Below are 19,345 nucleotides of genomic sequence, written 5' to 3' on the forward strand. Positions count from 1 at the left end.
CAGGTGGTGAAGAAGCAGGGAACAAGCACATGAGCAAGGCCTACTGCTCTGAATTGCTTTCCTGGCTTCTACCAAGGCACAGTTCTGCCTTGATAAGAGCCTGTCACCAGCTAAGCCATAGCATAGCAGAGGGCTTAAAGAGCTTGGCTAAAAAAAAATCAGTTGTCCAGATTTCAGTTTCACTTACTAGCTGTGTTGTCTTGGGCAAGTTACTCTACCTCTCTGTTCAGTTTTGACGTCTGTGAAATAAGGATGACAATAAGAGTTTTTCCTGATAGGGTATGTTGGAAGGATAAAATCTACTGTAAACTATAGTTCCAGGACTTAGAAAGCACACAGCGGCCGGACGCAGTGGCTCACACCTGTAATCCCAGCACTTTGGGAGGTGGAGGCAGGTGGATCACCTGAGGTCAGGAGTTCGACATCAGCCTGGCCAACATGGTGAAACTCCATCTCTACTAAAAACACAAAAAATTAGCTGGGCGTGGTGGCAGATGCCTGTAATCCCAGCTACTCGAGGGACTGAGGCAAGAGAATTGCTTAAACCCAGAATGCAGTGGTTGCAATGAGCTGATATCATGTCATTTCACTACAGCCTGGGCAACAAGAGTGAAACTCAATCTCAAAAAAAAATAATAGGAAGAAGAAAAAGAAAAGAAAGCAAGCACATAGCATAAATTTATTACTATGATCATATTTTCCTGTCTCCAGGACCCTTTGTATTTTGTATTTCTTGAAGGATCTGGCTGTTTCATATCACCTTAAATCTTACTTTGCTATTCACAGAGAATCTGAGATTTATATTATCTGAAGCATCATAATGACTTGTCCTGGGTTCCCTGTATCTGCATGGCTCCAAGTTTCTGTCTTATGCTTTATGCATTCAGTACATTCAATAAATTGTCATCTGGCATCTCACATGAGGTCTCTGTTAATGATATCAGGCTTATAAACAGCCTCTTCCTCCCTCTCCACTCGCCACGATATTCTGTCTTTGCTCCTGTGCTGGTATTATTCTACCGGCTTAGAAGGCTCATTTTCTTCCTCTTTACTGGGCCATTCTTTATGGTCCAGAGTTCTGCCTGTCTCTCAGATTCTGGGCTCAAATTGACTTTTCTATCTTAGGAACTATTACAACACTATTCAAATTATGTAATCATGTTAATTACCTTTTATTATTCCTCGTAGGTATCTATTATCTCCCTAATTGAACAGCTGCTTAAACTTCTTTATCTGTAATATTATCATTGGCTCCCAAAGTTGGTAGAACATCAGAAAAAAAGTCCCTGGGGAACTTTTACAAAATGCAGATTCTGATTCAGAAAACAGGGTTGAGACCAAAGTCCTAGAATACCTAGCCTAGTGATTGACATATAAATAAGCAGTAAGAGGTGCTACTGGCAGTGTATCAGAGAAACTTTTTGAAAGCACTGTGCCCCTAAATCCTAAGGTTACTACCAAAATTGTTGCAACATTATTGTAACCTTTGATTAGGCTGCTTTTTTATTTGCATGTTTGCTTAGGTATATACAGTCTACATGACATATTTATTGCATTACATTTCACAGAGACAAGATGAGTACTATAATTTTCAGTTCTCTATTTTTTTTACATCAGTTCCAAGTAAACACTGTATAACTTTCAAAGACCTATTTACTAAACATGTGATTTAAAGAACATGTAAAGCACATTTGTTCTTCCCTATAAAACATTAAGGTGATGAAAATTTTTTCTGTTTTTCTAATTTTCTCTTGGAGTGGAGGCTGTGTGATACATATTTGCTGACTGACTGAAGGGTGGAGGTATAAATGGAACAACCATAATTATGTGCTATTACACTGATGGTAACCAATGTGGTATATACAGACCTTACTGAACAAACGGTCAAATGGAGGGACATGGCATTTGGGGAAAATTCTTTTAATTATACATTTGAATATTGGTCTTTGAGTCCTTTGTGGGACAGTGACTGGTAGCAGGAAGGTCCACAGTGACATGTGACCTCCTGGCTTGATTCTTGGCCTTATGCAGCCTCTGGTGCCATCCAGAGGCCTCTGGAAGCCTCAGCAGCAGAGATCCAAAAGGCCTCATCAGCAGAACCACTGGAGACTCCAGAAGATGCCACAGGAATTCCTTACAGTTAGAGATGCCACCTGCTTCCCAACAAAGTAGAGAAAGCCTTCCTTCGATCCAAAAATAAAGAGGTATTTTTATTTCTCCACAGTCAGGTCTTCTTGTGAGTCAGATGCTCCAGTCTCTTTGGTTCACTGGTATTTCAAGTGACAACTGAGTCAAAGCACAGAGACGACTGCAGAAACATTTGCTCCCGGCTTCTGTGGCTTGTATTACAGGAAGAGGAGAGGTGGGGCAGGAAGGGGTGGTAGGTTGAGAGTTTGAGATTGTACCACAGTCCCAAACTCAGGAAACAGGGTTGGTCCAGAGCTGGTCCAACAGGCTGGTCCAGAGCTAATCTAAGGTAATTCCATGTCTTTGATTCATAGGTGTTTATGAAAAACTGCAGCAAATGAATTATAGTTAAGTCAAGTCTAGCAGGAAACTTGATGTTTACAATAAGATCATATGGAGGCTGAGTGAGGTGACCAGGAGAAGGACAGGTCTCTGAAAATGAGACCAAAGAAATTTAAATAATTATCATTTCCTTAAAAAAATAAAAGAAAAAAATTGCTCATCCTATCTACCCCCTGAGGCTCAGCATAGTCTTTTCTTTCTAAACTTTAAATAGCCTGCCAACCGAAATAAAGGTGTTCTTTGAAACCAATGAGAAAGAAAAACAATGTACCCAAATCTCTGGGACACATTTAAAGCAGTGTGAAGAGGGAAATTTATAACACTAAATGCCCACAAGAGAAAACAGGAAAAATCTAAAATCGACAGCCTAACATCACAATTAAAAAAACTATAGAAACAAGAGCAAATAAATTCAAAATCTAGCAGACAAAAGAAATAACTAGATCAGAGCAGAACTGAAGGAGATAGAGACATGAAAAACTCTTCAAAAAATCAATGACTCCAGGAGCTGCTTTTTTGAAAAGATAAAAAAAAATACTACTAGCCAGACTAATGAAGAAAAAAGAGAAGAATCAAATAGATACAATAAAAAATGATAAAGGGGATATCACCACCAATCCCACAGAAATATAAACTACCATCAGCAAATACCAGAAACATGTCTATGCAAGTAAACTAGAAAATCTAGAAGAAATGAATAAATTCCTGGACACATACGCCCTCTCAAGACTAAACCAGGAAGAAGTGGAATGCCTAAATAGACCAATATCAAGTTCTGAAATTGAGGCAGTAATTAATAGCCTACCAACCAAAAAAAGCCCAGGACCAGATGAATTCACAGCCAAATTCTACCAGAGGTACAAAGAGGAGCTGGTACCATTCCTTCTGAAACTATTTCAAACAGTTTTTTTCCAATAGAAAAAGAGAGAATCCTCCCTAACTCATTTTATGAGGCCAGCATCATCCTGATACCAAAACCTGGCAGAGACACAACCAAAAAAGTAAACTTCAGGCCAATATCCCTGATGAACTTCGATGTGAAAATCCTCAATAAAATATTGGAAAACCAAATTTAGCAGCACACTAAAAAGCTTATCCACCATGTTCAAGTTGGCTTCATCCCTGGGATGCAAGGCTGGTTCACCATACGCCAACCAATAAATGTAATTTATCATATAAACAGAACCAATGGCAAAAACCACGTGATTATCTTAATAGATGCAGAGAAGGCCTTTGACAAAATTCAACAGTCCTTCTTGCTAAAAACTCTCAATAAACTAGGTATTGATGGAATGTGTCTGAAAATAATAAGAGCTTTTTATGCCAAACCCACAGCCAATATCATAGTGTATGGGCAAAAACTGGAAGCATTCCCATTGCAAACCAGCACAAGACAAGCATGCCCTCTCTCACCACTACTATTTAACATATTATTGGAAGTTCTGGCCAAGGCAATCAGGCAAGAGAAAAATAATAAAGGATATTCAACTAGGAAAAGAGAAAGTTAAATTGTTTCTGTTTGCAGATGACATGATTGTGTATTTAGAAGATCCCATCGTCTCAGACCCAAATCTTCTTAGGCTGATAAGCAACTTCAGCAAAGTCTCAGGATACAAAAATCAGTCTGCAAATACCACAAGCATTCCTATACACCAATAACAGACAACAGAGAGCCAGATCATGAGTGAACTCCCATTCACAATTGCTACAAAGAGAATAAAATACCTAGGAATACAACTTACAAGGGATGTGATGGACCTCTTCAAGGAGAACTACTAGCCACTGCTCAAGGAAACAAGAGAGGACACAAACAAATGGAAAAACATTACATGCTTATGGATAGGAAGAATCAATATTGTGAAAATGGCCATACTGCCCAAAGTAATTTATAGATTCAATGCTATCCCCATCAAGCTACCATCGACTTTCATCACAGAATTGGAAAAAAAAAAAAACACTTTAAATTTCATATAGAACCAAAAAAGAGCCCACATAGCCAAGACAATCCTAAGCAAAAAGAACAAAGCTGGAGGTATCACACTACCTGACTTCAAACTATACTACAAGGCTATAGTAACCAAAACAGCATAGTACTGATATCAAAACAGATATAGATCAATGGAACAGAACAGAGCCCTCAGAAATAACATTATACATCTACAACCATCTGATCTTTGACAAACCTGACCAAAACAAGCAATGGGGAAAGGAGTCCCTGTTCAATAAACAGTGTTGGGAAAACTGGCTAGCCATATGCAGAAAGCTGAAACTGGATCTTTTTCTTACACCTTATACAAAAATTAACTCAAGATGGATTAAAGACTTAAATGTAAGACCTAANAAAAAAACCCTAGAAGAAAACCTAGACAATACCATTTAGGACATAGGCATAAGCAAGGACTCCATGACTAAAACACCAAAAGCAATGGTAACAAAAGCCAAAATTGACAAATTGGATCCAATTAAAGAGCTTCTGCACCACAAAAGAAACTGTCACCAGAGTGAACAGGCAACCTACACAATGGGAGAAAATTTTTGCAATCTATACATTTGAGAAAGGGCTAATATCCAGAATCTACAAAGAACTGAAACAAATTTACAAGAAAAAAAACCCACAACAAAGTGGGCAAAGGATATTAGCAAACACTTCTCAAAAGAAGACATTTATGCAGCCAACAAACATGAAAAAAAGCTCGTCATCACTGGTCATTAGAGAAATGCAAATCAAAACCACGATGAGATATCATCTCACACCAGTTAGAATGGCAATCGTTAACAGGTCAGGAAACAACAGATGCTGGAGAGGATGTGGACAAATAGGAATGCTTTTATGCTATTGGTGTGAGTGTACGTTAGTTCAACCATTGTGGAAGACAGGGTGGCAATTCCTCAAGGACCTAGAACTAGAAATACCATTTGACTCAGCAATTCCATTACTAGGTATATACCCAAAGGAGGATAAATCAATCTACTATAAAGGCACATGAACACATATGTTTATTGCAGCACTGTTCACAATAGTAAAGTCTTGGAACCAACCCAAATGCCTATTAATGATAGAGTAGATAAAGAAAATGTGGCAGATATACACCATGGAATACTATACAGCTGTAAAAAAGATGAGTTCATGTCCTTGGCAGGGACATGGATGAAGCTGGAAACCAACATTCTCAGCAAACTAACACAAGAACGGAAAACCAAACACCACATGTTCTCACTCATAAGTGGGAGTTGAACAACGAGAACACATGGACACAGGGAGGGGAACATCACACACCAGGGCCTGTCAGGGGGTGTCGGGCTAAGGGAGGGATAGCATTATGAGAAATACCTAATGCAGATGACAGACTGATATATGCAGCAAACCACCATGGCATGTGTATAGCTATGTAACAAAACTGCATGTTCTTCACATGTACCCCAGAATTTAAAGCATAATAGAAAAAAAAATCTGCCATCCAGGCTTTTTGTAGGATACTCAACTACCCACTGAACTTTTTGGGAGAGGTATAACCTCAGGTTATTTTTGTTTTCCCAGCAGGTAGTTTAGGGAATTGACTCCATAACAGTTTGTAAACATTTTTCAGCAGTCTTGAGTTCTGCTTTGCAGGCAAGGCCCCATCATCACCACCTAGCAGCCAATAATGGACATGTCACACATCCTGAAATAAGTTATGTCTTGTTAGGACATTTCTGTCCTGGGGGAAATGGAAATCCTTACTTGAACTCTATTGTCACTCCATTGTCATACTTGTGTCCTACTGCCAACACAATTTCCTTCATGCCCGAAAATTTAATACATGCTTAAAACTTAATACATGATAATTTAAAGAAAAGTTTATCTTCATAGTCTGACTTTTTTCCCTACTGCTATATTTCCTTCAAAAATATCTTTAAAGGTACCTTACCTTAAGGACTTGGGTCAAATGCAGCATTTGTAAAAACTCCATATGTTCCTAGGTGGCTAAAGAACAGAAACACAAGGATGACCACCACATACTGCTTAGTTCTCAACAACACAGTCCAACACATAGTATTTCCAGAAACCATGAATTACCATTTGCCCCCGGAATTCTGCTTTAGAAAGGAAAGGAAAACAAATGCCAAAGAAATATTCGATATCCCACTTAACAGCTCTGGGTAATCTGCACTGCATTTTGCACCCACACTACGTTATTGTCGATGCTTTATGTACTGAATACCTGTTATACCCTCTAAGGTGCTGCAGCCTCTTCTAGGTGAAAAGAAATAGTACAAAATTCTTGGCATTAACACTTGGTAATCTAGCAATAGTTTTTGGAGGAGGCAGTGTGCCTCCTAGGGCTGTTTTTTATTTTTATAACCATCAAGAGTTCTGCTGATATTGAGTGGGTATGGGGAAGGGGTGCTGGATGTCTATGACAATAGAGTTCATATAAGGATTTCCATTTCCTCCAGGATGGAAATATCTTAAAAAGATATCCAGCGCTCCTGCCTCCTGCCCACTTAGTGTCAGTAGAACTCTTGTTCTTTATAAAAATCAAAAAATAGGGGGCATACTGTCCCTTTTTGAATACTATTGCCAGAGTATGAATAGCAGGGGGTACAGGGTGCAAAAGAATTGTCCTATACCCTAACTAACTTTGGAATATCTGCTCAATATTCATACAGGTTAAAAATCTCTAAGCCTGGAATTCATGTGCTTTACATGTAAATATTAAGCATTTTTTCATCTTTAAAAAGTGCAATTGCCATATGAATCAATGAACAATTATCATAGGTTTTAGGATTCTTTACTAGAGTTGCTCACCATTTTGAAAAATTCGATTGGTGTTGGCCACACCTCTAATGCTCTTTGACTCACGTTAATACAACATTCTAATGCTCTTTGACTCATGTTAATACAACATTCTTCCATCAGTCCACCGGCTTGGCTGTCGCTTTCCTAGTGATTCTGCTGGAAGGTGCATGCTTCTGAAGACCTCATTGCATCTGCTGGCATAGTGCCTAAGATTTTGTATTTTGTTTTTATTACAAATTATTTTTTGTTTTATTTCTACTTTATATTATAATTAGAACATTTGTGATCTGTGTATTTTACCTCAGAATAGAAAAGAAGACATTGCAAAAGACATTGTAAAAAGGAAGCAGGCATGGTGTGTGATCATTCTGGTATTACCATGAATTAGAAAGTCAAACTAGCAAAATTTACTCAATCATAAAACATTTCTACCTTACCTGTGAGGATTCAAGGGGCACTTCCCATCATCTAAAATAAATGAGAAGATATGAATGATTGATTTACAAAAAAAAAAGATGAAAGAGAGGGTCATTAAGGATATAAATTATTGGGGAAAACCAGTGGACTGATTTTCAAGTAGGCTCATTATAAGGGGAATATTGGGAACAATTTCTCCCTGAAAGGTGGAAAGTGTTTTCGGCTAAATTAAACATTCACCAATATTTAACTCTAGGGTCCTCTCACTTTCTTCCTCCTTCCTTTCAGTAAATACATAAATCAATCTCTTTTAGGGCATCTTGTGTCACATGCCCTCAGCCCTCAGCTGGGCAAGCTAACCACGTACACAAATCCAAACAAACAAAACAGTGGATGTTTTTCCTCCTGGGTAGCATATTTTTATCCAAGTGACAGACTCTCAGTTGAATTTTCAGCCATGGCTGCAGCATTTTCCTCTTGTTTGGACATAGAAAACTTGAAAGCCTAAAACCAAATTGGGAGAAGCCCAGGCAAAAAGCTCCCATCCCCAACAAATGAATGTATTCATTATTAAAAGTATTGGAGCATGGGTGGCTATTTGTCCTTTTCTACAGTTAGAGGGTCCCCTGGAAATGTCTCAACATCAAAGAAAGAACTTGGGGAAAACATCAAGATTTATGTGATTCCTATATGATCATACAGATAAGGTCAAGGAGCTCTTGCTGCTACCTCCTGGGTTTGGTTGAGCAAGCACACATTCTGCATGGAGAGATTCGCTGTAGCTCTCAGTATATCTCTTTGGTATTGAAGCAGAGTATTGCCCTTTGTCTATTGTGTTAGCCACTCACAGGAGGGTATATGAAGGAGATTTGGACAAACAGCCTCAGTGTTTTGGTAGCATTGTAAATGGAGAAAGAATAAGAGTGGGGAACACGTAGTTTTGCCTCTGAGCAGTTAAGAATAGATGTGGAGACCTATGTCAACAATAGAGAAATTCAATGAGAACTTTTTCAGATATTTTAACACTGCCACTTTGAATTACCTTGATTTGAGCATTAATGGTCTCTCTGATGCCCCTAGTTACTTTCTATGAGGAGTGATGGAAAAGAAGAGCTCCATGAGATTATAAACAAAACTTTATGAACTTATAGGCAGGCTAAGTGTCTGGAGTAGATTGAGAAAAGATGTTTTAAACCTAAAGAAATGTTCTCTTCTTTAATTCCTGATTAAGGTTATTTTTCTGATGAACAATGTGATGAACACAGTTTCCCTTACTGAGAGTTTTCATCTATTTGATCTTCTCTTCTTAAATTCTGCATCAACTTCACAAGTTTTCAGGAGAAAAAGCAAATCTCTTAGCTTATCCCACCAGGTCACCAATACAGAGGCAGCTTCTTCTGCCTCTAGCTTCATATCCTGCCTACTCCATAATCCCCTTTTGATTCAGATGCCCTGAACTCCTAAACATACCATCTCTTCAGTGATCTCACACTTTCATGTCTTCCTACATGCCATTTTCTCTGATGGAACTCTGTGTCCATTTTCCCCTTGGCTAAATGCCTCTCATTCTTCAAAGCTAATCTTGACAAAGGCTTTCTGACCTGCCAGTCTGGTTTAGGCATTCCTAGTCTACCTTCTAATAATGACCCGATTGTATTTGTCTCCTAACGTACTTACCACAGTTCACTGTCAGTGCTGATTTCACCTGTCTCCCCTACTGGATTATTCTTTCCTTGATACCAGAGACCATCACTATGGGTCTCAGTCACACTCTAAGAGAGATGATCGATAAATGACTGCTACATGAAGAAATGAGTGAAATAGGGAGCATGGCACTGTTCTAATTAGTTTCAGTGATAACCTAGGGAACTTAGACCAGAGGCCCCAAATGCCAAATTGCAAAGTAGGCTCATTTGAATTTTGGGAAAGGGCTTTTGAAAAATTCAGATTTCTGCACCCACTCCCAAGTCTCCCCATAGAAGGAACTTCATAAAAATATATTCTGCTTAAAAATAATAATCATACACTTAATATTATTTTTAAATGCTCTATTGTTACAGTAAAAAAACTCTATATGTATAACTTTAATCATTTCATTTATTATAAGATAGTTGAACTAATTTTTAAATTATTCATGATTATAAATAATTTTGAAATGAATATTGTTGTATCTAATAAAAATGACACTTGATGAACATGTAAAACAATTCTACTTATTTTTAAGTAGAATATATTTTTATGAAGTTCCCTAGGTGATTCTGGTGACAGTCAGTTCTCAAGATCACTTATCTTGGCTTAATTTTATTTTATCTCAAATATTTTCCAACATGAACTACTAAAGTTGTGGTTTTACCTTCCCCTCTAAATTGCATGAAAAATAAAAAAGCAAAGGAGGATTCTTTTCTATTTACCTTTTTGTCTGAAACGTTTTCTTAGCAGAGCCAGGAGTGTCCCACACGTTATCAGACCTGTTACAGAAGCCACTCCTCCACCAAAGTAAGTCAGGGCTTCCTGGATAGTCAGTGGTCCTGCTGCAAAACAAACACACACATGTGCAAGACATAAGAAGCATATTATGCAAAAGAACAGTCTTTTTCTCCCAGAAAGATTCCAAGGACTCTAAGATGTGAGATCAGGTAGGATCACCAAAGGCCCTGGCAATGCTGACAAGCTAACATGAAAGAATATCCAGAATTCATAAATCCACTGCAACAGAATGGAAAGTGGGAATTTATTTTATTCCTAAGGCTTAAATATAAACTGTAATTTTCAAAGGAATCAGGGTAAGAACCAATAAAAGACATAAGAAGCCTATACATGTAAGTTTAGGCAAATAAAATAGACCATGGGTAATTTTTTGGCAAAGGTTCAGATAGGATGATAGATTCTTTGGCAATCTTTGGCAAAGATTCAGATGGATGAAAATATGGAATGTTTATACCGTCACATACTTTGCAACTTCTAATTTATCAACTTCTATAGCAGGTTTTACATTTAGTATACCTATTATTCTAACACATCTTGGACATCTGCAAATGTAGCAAAAGGTAGTCAAGACAAGCCACAAGGGGAAAAAATAGGAGGCTGAAATACACTTTGCAAAGAGATGGAGCTTAATTAAAGAAGATCTGTAAGGGTGTTTTTAGAGTTAGGTGGTAAGCAAACTCTTCTGAGATAGTAAGTTAGAAAGCTGCATGAAATAACTCCCAGTTTAAAACATTTTGAAACTTCAAGGTCTGTTAAACAGAGATTATAGCGAAGTGAAAGGTTTCACTTCACAAATTGAACACTGAAATGGAGTGATGATTACCTACACAGTCACTGGGTTTAATTTCCACTACTCTATAAGGCAAGGAGATTCGGCCCAATTCTTTGTGAAACACTTATTAAGCAGGGGGAAACTCCATGATGGAAAGCAAGACCACTGTGAGAAAGACACAGAGAAGAGACCCTGATTTTGTTATTTTCTACATCAAAGTGACTTCTTGACCCACACGAAAATTGTACCTTGGCAGGTTGGCATGGTAGTTGACCAGTGACCATTCTCCTGGCATGCTGTTTGTGCTGAGCCATTAAGTAACTGGCCCTTTAGACAATGGAAAGAACAGATTGATCCATAGCTGAAGTTTCCCCAGAGGTTGGAGCAGTTCATCACTATTGGCGTATTGACCTGTAATTCTGAGCATTTCACAGCTGCAGAAAAGAAAGAATGCAAGAAAAACACACTGAAGGCAAAAGAAATTATGGTTTCTTTTGTAACCTGACTAACATTGCCAATAGATGAGGCAGAATATAAAAGGTCATAAAGGATACAAGCCATTTCCAATATTCACAGTAGCTCTTTCAACAGCACATATATGAAAATATTCTCCCAAAGGGTGATAGCCAAAAAACCATGATGGAAAGATGGACACGTAGTAGCATCCAATAGATACCTGCTAATGCGTTGATAAATCTTGCCTTCAAATATACTATTTAAAAATTTTTAGTTCTTAAAAATACTATTGTTCTAAATGTTATTACTACGTTTGTGATCAACTGGCATGTCAGTATGTGTATATTAAAATACGTCGCAAGTGTTCAGCATATCGGGAAGCTGTAAGTTTGAAAGAAGTAGATTGACATCCTCCTTAAAGTACTTTTTTGGGAAACTTCAGGTTATTCTTTCTAATTTATGGATAGGAAATTAAAGGTCAGGAAATTAGATGTAATAAAGGTCAGGAAATTAGATGTAATTCAAATAAATGTTATTAATCAGTAGTGACATTTGCAAAGCACTGTGCTATGTTTTGTGAGGGATACAAAAATGAAAGAAACATAGGGCTCAATGCTTTATGTACAGGGTGATAGCTCTTCAGAAAATACCATGTATGGATTAACTTTTTTTTTTAGGCTCAAATTATTATGAAAATATGGAATGTTTATACTGTCACATAATTTGCAACCTCTAATTTGCCAATTTCTATAGCAGGTTTTATGTTTAATATACCTATTATCCTAACACATCTTGGGCATCTGCAAATGTTTCTTCCTTTAAGTCTCTGAGTACTTGTGTATTAGCTTTAGCTTGTGACGTGAGGAAGGGCAGAAGTGATGTGCCCGTGACACATTACTTCTAATTGGGATTGTTGTGGATGTCATAGGGGAGCTGACACTTGCATTAGTGGTTGTGGTTGGTTGAGACTTCAACAGACAAGCACAATGGCTAGCTTGAGTGCCTGCAGGAAGGCAGCATCAGAACTGCCGGTTCTTTTGCACCTTACCTCTGCATTCTGGAGTTACTGCTGTCCATTGTCCTGAAGGTCTGCAGCTAAGAGTGCTGTCTCCTATGAGTGTGAATCCAGCGTTACATCCAAAGTAACAAGTGGTATTAAAACCAAAGGCTCCCAGACGATGCCTACAGAACATGGTTCCCTGCCCAGGAGTGGTGAGGGCTGGGCATTGCACCTCTGGAGTAGAAACTGATGCTATGCCTGTTGTGAGAAAATATTTCAATTCAGAGAGCTTCCAATTAAAAGAAGTGTAACAGAGTTAAGGCTGATGTGGAATAACTGCTTTTCACTCCCTTCATAACAAGGGAGGCAATACCAAGACCTATTTAAGGAAATTAAGAAAAACTAACAGTGTCAGAGATAGAAAACCGATGAGGAAAATTATTTAAAAGCATCCTTAAGGAGATGATTCTCCTGGCCGAAAGAAGAAATCAGAGGAGTCATGGTTATTGCTATATTAAAAAGAAGCAAAAAATGCTACAGAAATATAATAAATTCAGTAGAGAGCCAAATATACATGGTCTAACTGCCTGCCAAACCCTGCTTTTTTGGAAAGTGGTATTGTTCTCTGGCTAAAGGTCAATGTGAGAGTTGAAATTTACTGCAATGATTGCTTTCTGTCTCAAAGTATGTCTCACATTTGAAAGGTCCCACCAGCTTTGTCATTAACTTGCCACATGGCAGGAAGACGATGATTGAACTCTCTATACCTCAATTCTCAGATTTGAAAAACTGGGCCAGTGACTCTACCCCAGTGTTATCTCTTTCTCTCACCAATAAATTAATGGAGATCATTCAATTTGATCAAAAAATACTCTCAAAAACAGAAGCCATGAAACAAAATTCCTGCTTAAGAATCAATATACCTTTTATTCACAAATATAAAAATATCCTGTCACTCCTTAGACATTTTTAAATCCTTCAGCTATTTGCTAAATCCAAATAATAGTACAAATGAAGTAACTATTATTTCTTTAAATCTATGTACAATGATCTAGTTCACATATAAGAACCAGATGATCGTTTGTTGTTGTGGAATAAATTTCCAAAAGTAGAACTATCTCAGTCAGTATATATCATTACCTTTGCAGGTTGGTGGAGTAGCTGACCATCTTCCAGAAATTGTGCATTCCACATTATTAGGCCCCTCCAGCTTAAAGCCATTGTTACAAGAGAAATGGCAGGTTGAGCCAACATTGAACTCTCCACGAGTGTCAGAACAATCCAGGTTACCCTGCTCTGGGGCGAAGAGTTCTGGGCACTTGCTGGCTGGAGTATCAAATTAAGAGTGTCATAATCTCCAAGTTTATTCAGAAGTTCTGTGTTACGCAAAGTTCACTCATTTATCTGTTCAAAAACATTGATTAATCACGTATATTCCAGGTGTTTTGCTAGGCAGCATCATTCCACAACATAGAATATAGGTCATTTGCTGTGAAGGGCAGTGGGAGGATGGTGAGCTTACAGGCAGGAGTTTAGGTACAAGTCATGAACACAAGAAAGTCAAAGATTTAGGCAGCCACACTCAAGAACTTACAATGTCACCCTATTTTCTCTACACCCTGTGCTTCAGAGACCTCATAGCCTGCCACAGCTCCTGCTATCTCATTTGAATGATTTGAATGGATGCAGTCCAGGATTTCACTTCCGCCCTTCCTCTTGCCTGAAACTACTTGCTCCTGTGTATCATGCCATCTCTTCAAATTCAACACTCCTAAAACTGCAATGATTGCTTTCTGTCTCAAACTATTCCTTCCATTTTAATCCCCTTGCTAATTTTTTTGTTTACATTATTGCATTTTAATATTACCGATCCAGATAACAGGAAAGCTCAAAACCTTCTGGTCAAGATAGATTAGTTCTTTGGAATTCCCTGAAGTGACTTTGTGTGTTATTGCTTCTGGTTCTTGGCCCACATTTCCCTGAGTGTTTTTCCATTTTTGTGGGATAAAATCTCACCAGTCCTCCAGGATTTAACTCAATTTAACTTCTCTGAAGACTCTGCTGATCACCGCAGCCTGAACTCCTCCCCTCTGAATTCTTCAACTTTTTGTCTGAACTCATGTACTGTCATGTCACATGTCATACCCTCCCTCTTCTACTGGATGGAAAGTGTCTAAAATCCAAGAATCATCATCCTTGAGTCTTCCATAATTCCCACCACAGGATCTCAAGAGGTGGTGCTCAGTAACAGCTTGCTAAGTGAATAAATAAGTGAATTTAATTTTTAATTCACAATTTTCCCCCAAAAGTGTTTTTACGAATTGTTGCAGTTACATATTTTTTAGCATTATGCCTTTCTCCCCATTAGATTCTCTAACATAAGACTATTATTTATCAATAAATGTTGAGATGTTGACAAATGAAGTAACTATTATTTCTTTAAATCTAAGGGTATTCTGAAGGCAATACCTTGGTCAGGTAGGTCTCATTTTACTTAGCTAGTTTGATTTTTACAAACCTCTTCAAGTCCTATGTGCTGCCTCATGGAAAACTGATGTACAGTATTTGTTTTTTATATACTGGCCCATGTATTTTTCAGTAACAAGCTATTCATTGAAGGATTATGGATTCCTATTGCATGAATCCATTCAAATAGCCAGAGTAACATAGTGAATTTCAGTTCAGTACTCTCAAATTGTTGAGTAATTAACAACTTCATATCTGACACATCAAGTCAATTTACCAAAAATTTTTGAAACATGTCTACTGGTATAAGGCCTAGACATGAAATCATCTGTGATCATTTTCACAAAAATAATTTTTTCATAATCTCCCAGAATTACAACTTTAAACTGAAGAATATGTATAATGTCAGCTGCATGAAAGCAGGGACCTTGTTAGTTCTTTGAACACTGTATCCCAGAGAACAGGGTCTGACATGCAGTAGGGGTTCTACAAATACTTACTAAATGAATGAATATAGTAATGGTGACAATTTAATTTAAATGGATTCTAAAATGTATTCCTATCTGGTTTGAAAAGAAACAAGAGGAATTACTGCTTTTAAAAATTCACTGAAGGGGGCCCTAGTATAAAATGAGAATTACTACAGTATTAAATTCATTTGGGGGATAGTGCTTTGTTTTCAGTTTTGTCAGTCATGTTCAGCCAAGGTTACATATCTAGACTTTTGTATTTATCAAAGTCTCTGAACCCTCTCAGGTTAAAATTAACCTTGACCCTTACATACTAAGAATTTGCTTCTGGATCATGTAAAAAAGCGGGTTTTCCTGTTTGAGGGGCAGCCTTGATGAGTTACATGGAAGCCTAACTCAGATCTGGCATGTGGTGGGCACTCAGCAAACATAGGATTAATGACATTTGTAGAGTTATCAAGAATGCTGCTGGAGTGGAGATTAGTGCAGATGCAGAGGAAAAGACTTACACCCAGGAATGACCTTTGTGCATAACTTTGAGAAGTGGCTATATTCTTGAGCCTACTCTAAAACTTTGGGAAAAAGTCCTGAATAATTACAAAAATAGAAAACAGATAAGGGCTGCATTTATTTCATGCTTAATACTCTATTTTCACTGACTACCAAGGCCATTCTGACACATACAGGTCTCCATGCTGTTTTCCCATAGTCCATCGAGTAGATATACATGATTGTATCTGAGTTCATAAACATATTGATTGATATTATTTCAGATAGATTTAGTAAATTCTCTGTTTCCTTTTATTATATCATTTTACTTGAGTTTGATAGGATTTCCTCAATAATTTTCTGGAAAGAAGATTTAGTATAAATAATAAATGTAACTGAGTTGACTGTTGTAAACTCAAACTCTACAAATAAAACTAGGAAGCCCCATGGAGTCAGAGAAATGTTGCGGGGGATGAAGGAAAAAATGGAGAGCTGGGCCAGAGCTTTAAGAGGCACCAGTTCACCAGTCAGCTGGGCCAGAGCTTTAGGGGGCACCAGTTCACCATGTTTTAGGACACGGGTAAGCAGGCACATGGCAGAAGAGCAGAGTAGAGGTTGGAACTTGGAACCAGGACCCCTCCTCCCCACACAATGAAAATAGACATTAAGAGTTGCGTTCAGCAGCCAAACATGGTCACCAGAGGGTCAATGACAGTGTTCAGGGATTAGGAACTCAGCAGTCTTTATCATGAAAGTGGTTCAATAGGCAGGGACAGGAAGGACACAGAAACTACATACAAACAGTCCAGCCTGCAGTTGGTACAAGAACCTCAAGCACTGCTTCGGTTTATGGAAAGGACTTCAGGTCCTGAAGGGCAAAGACAGAGGCAAGGCTGAAAAATAGTAGACCCTCTGTATTCAAGGGCTCTGCATCTATGGATTCAACTAATCGTGGATCAAACATATTCAGGAAAAAATAAATTCTATAAAGTTCTGAGAAGCAAAACTTGAATTTGACATGAACTGGGTGTGTTGAGTCCACACAGATGAAGTGATATGTAGGCTTTGCATTAGGTATTCTAAGTAATCTAGAGATGATTTAAAAGTATAAGGGAGGATGTATGTAGGCTATATGCAAATATTATGCCATTTTATGTAAGTGAATTGAGCATCTGAGGATTCTGGTACCTGCAGGGTGTCCTGGAACCAATTCCCTCTGCAGATACTGAGGAAGAACTAAGCAGAGGCCACATCTCAGAGGGCCCAGGAAACTGGCATTCTAACTAAAGTAGAAATATCTGTAGAGCCATCCCCCAAAACAAAATCTCACATTGCAATCTGAAGAGACAGCTTGAGATCTCCACCTGCCACACTGCCTCTGCTTACTCAGAGGCTCCTGAGTCCCTCTGATATATCCTAGAACGCTGCAAAACACTATGTGAAAACTGGGGTTCTAGAGGGCAGTGCTGAGGGTGAAAAATTAATGGGTTCAGGCATATGGGAAAAGAAGGGGAACCATTTGCCTAAATTTAGAGCATAAATCTGGAGAATGAAGTAGAAACCCAAGTGAGAAAAACAGCACTCAAGATCAGAATCAGTCAAGGCTGATAATTCTCAGAGTGATAGTGGGTTGAAGCTGCTGTTCATGGTCAGAGTTGGGTCTGGACAGTGAGTAAGGACAGGGCCTGCAAGGCAGGAGGGAAATGCCTCCTCCTGCAGAGAAAAGACGGCTGGAAAGGAGTGAGGGAAGCAAGAGCTACAGATCTAGCAGCCATGTTGGTTGCATACATGATTTGAAATGTGAATGAGATTTTTAAAGTTTTTTTTTATTTTTTAGCCTAAAAATCTGGGAAAACAGAATTTATGATAAATGTCAATGGAACAGATGAATAAGAGTGAAGAATAAATGAATGAGTGACAAAGCACAAGCCCAAATGCTATCTATCCCACATAAATGTTCTAGAATTCTCAGGGAACTTGTAGTACATCTTTTTGACAGCAGATGGTAGCATTTTATGTCTTTTACCCTACGGAGTTCTTGGCCAGAGAAGCGACCTCAAAGATGGTCTTATCCACTCCTCTCCTTTGGGAATTGAGAAAACAGGAGGCTAAGGGTGTGACAAGACTTTGCTAACAGCACATGACTTAGAGAGAGAGCAATACAAGTCTTTGGATATTAATCTAGTGTTCATTCCACAAGAAGGAATAAATAATATTATAGCTGTTTTTATATTAACACTAGTAGATTTCTACCAACATATTCTCTCATCTGATCACCAAGCACTGCCATTTCTGAAGTTCATTTAGCAGCTACAGCTGCAATCTGTGGAGTGGAAAACAGTAAATTCACAAGTGACTTACCCAGGGTTCAGAAGCCCTGCCACTGGGTGATAGTGTAGTTCAGTGGTCAAAACACTAGCCCTGTAATCAGAGTAGGCCTGGGTTTGCATCCTGTCTCCATACTTCTAGCCATTGACCTTTGTGAGCTGCTTAACCTCACAAAGCCTCAGTTTCTTCACCTTTAAAATGGTCATAGTAATAATCAACTTAAGGGTTTCTTTATGTGGATTGAATGTGATGATGCTTATGAAATAGGTGGTACTACATTAAGCAATAACTATTAGCAATTATTGCTGGTCTCATTATTACTAAGTCTACACTGAACAATACATTAGAACAAGGGTACCTTTTGCAACTAAACAGGAGCCATGAATTAATTAATTCAGTGCACTTCTATTTTAGAACTTAAAATATACTAGATACTTTGCCAGCCAGATGTCTCAGGAGAGTTAAAGACAGATAAGATCTGGCCCCTGTCTTTGAGAATTCTGCTAATTTACCAAAGCTTGTGTTTGAGTAAATTTTACTGGTAAATGATCAGCTTCAATTCAACAGATATTTGTCACACATCCATTTATATTCTGCCTAGCTGCTGCAGGGGGTATAAAGATAAAGAAGGCAGCCAGGCGCAGTGGCTCATGCCTGTAGTCCCAACACTTTGGGGTCCAAGGTGGGTGAATCACCTGAGGCTAGGAGATCGAGACCAGCCTGGCCAACATTTTTTTCAAAAAAAAAAAAGAGAGATGAAGAAGGCGCAGCTCCTACAGCTTCTGCCTTCAAGAAGGTTCTATTCCATATAGAAGTATAGAAGTGGAGAGAGGAGGGAAGTACACACGTAGTCATGCTAAGGTTAACTCTTATCCATCCCTGAATAAGTTCAGTGGCTGGAATTTAGCAGGTGCTCAGTTGAAGGTGAGCATAGGAATGAAAAAAATGAAGAATGTAGCTGAAAAAGACTCTGTAAGGAAGTAAAACTCTCAGTGACATAGAGCTGAGCCTTTTCACTTACTGATGGTGTGACCCTGGATTTGTCGTTTAACCTCTTTAAGTATGTGTCTCTTCCTTATCTGTAAAATGAGATGATACTGCCTTTCCTCATTATTTTAGAATTGCGGTAAACAGAAATGCTATAATGACAT

General features: G+C 38.3%; 1 protein-coding gene across 2 annotated transcripts in view; it reads right to left on the reverse strand.

The window, feature by feature from the left end:
• Positions 1–1,768: 1,768 nt before the first annotated feature.
• LOC108308341 (selectin P) overlaps positions 1,769–19,345 on the reverse strand; it is a 44,108-nt gene continuing 26,531 nt past the window's right edge. For both annotated transcript variants that reach the window (XM_017534113.2, XM_017534111.2), the window contains 7 exons: positions 13,582–13,767; positions 12,490–12,699; positions 11,234–11,419; positions 10,138–10,257; positions 7,747–7,777; positions 6,438–6,493; positions 1,769–2,619 (listed from right to left, as the gene is read on the reverse strand). In XM_017534113.2, coding sequence (XP_017389602.1) covers positions 6,439–6,493; positions 7,747–7,777; positions 10,138–10,257; positions 11,234–11,419; positions 12,490–12,699; positions 13,582–13,767 — 788 coding nt within the window. In that variant the 3' untranslated portion in view covers positions 1,769–2,619; position 6,438. The remainder of the gene's footprint in view (positions 2,620–6,437; positions 6,494–7,746; positions 7,778–10,137; positions 10,258–11,233; positions 11,420–12,489; positions 12,700–13,581; positions 13,768–19,345) is intronic.

Source organism: Cebus imitator, unplaced genomic scaffold, assembly GCF_001604975.1.
Source record: "Cebus imitator isolate Cc_AM_T3 unplaced genomic scaffold, Cebus_imitator-1.0 Scaffold84, whole genome shotgun sequence".
In the NCBI taxonomy this organism is placed as follows: Eukaryota; Metazoa; Chordata; class Mammalia; order Primates; family Cebidae; genus Cebus; species Cebus imitator.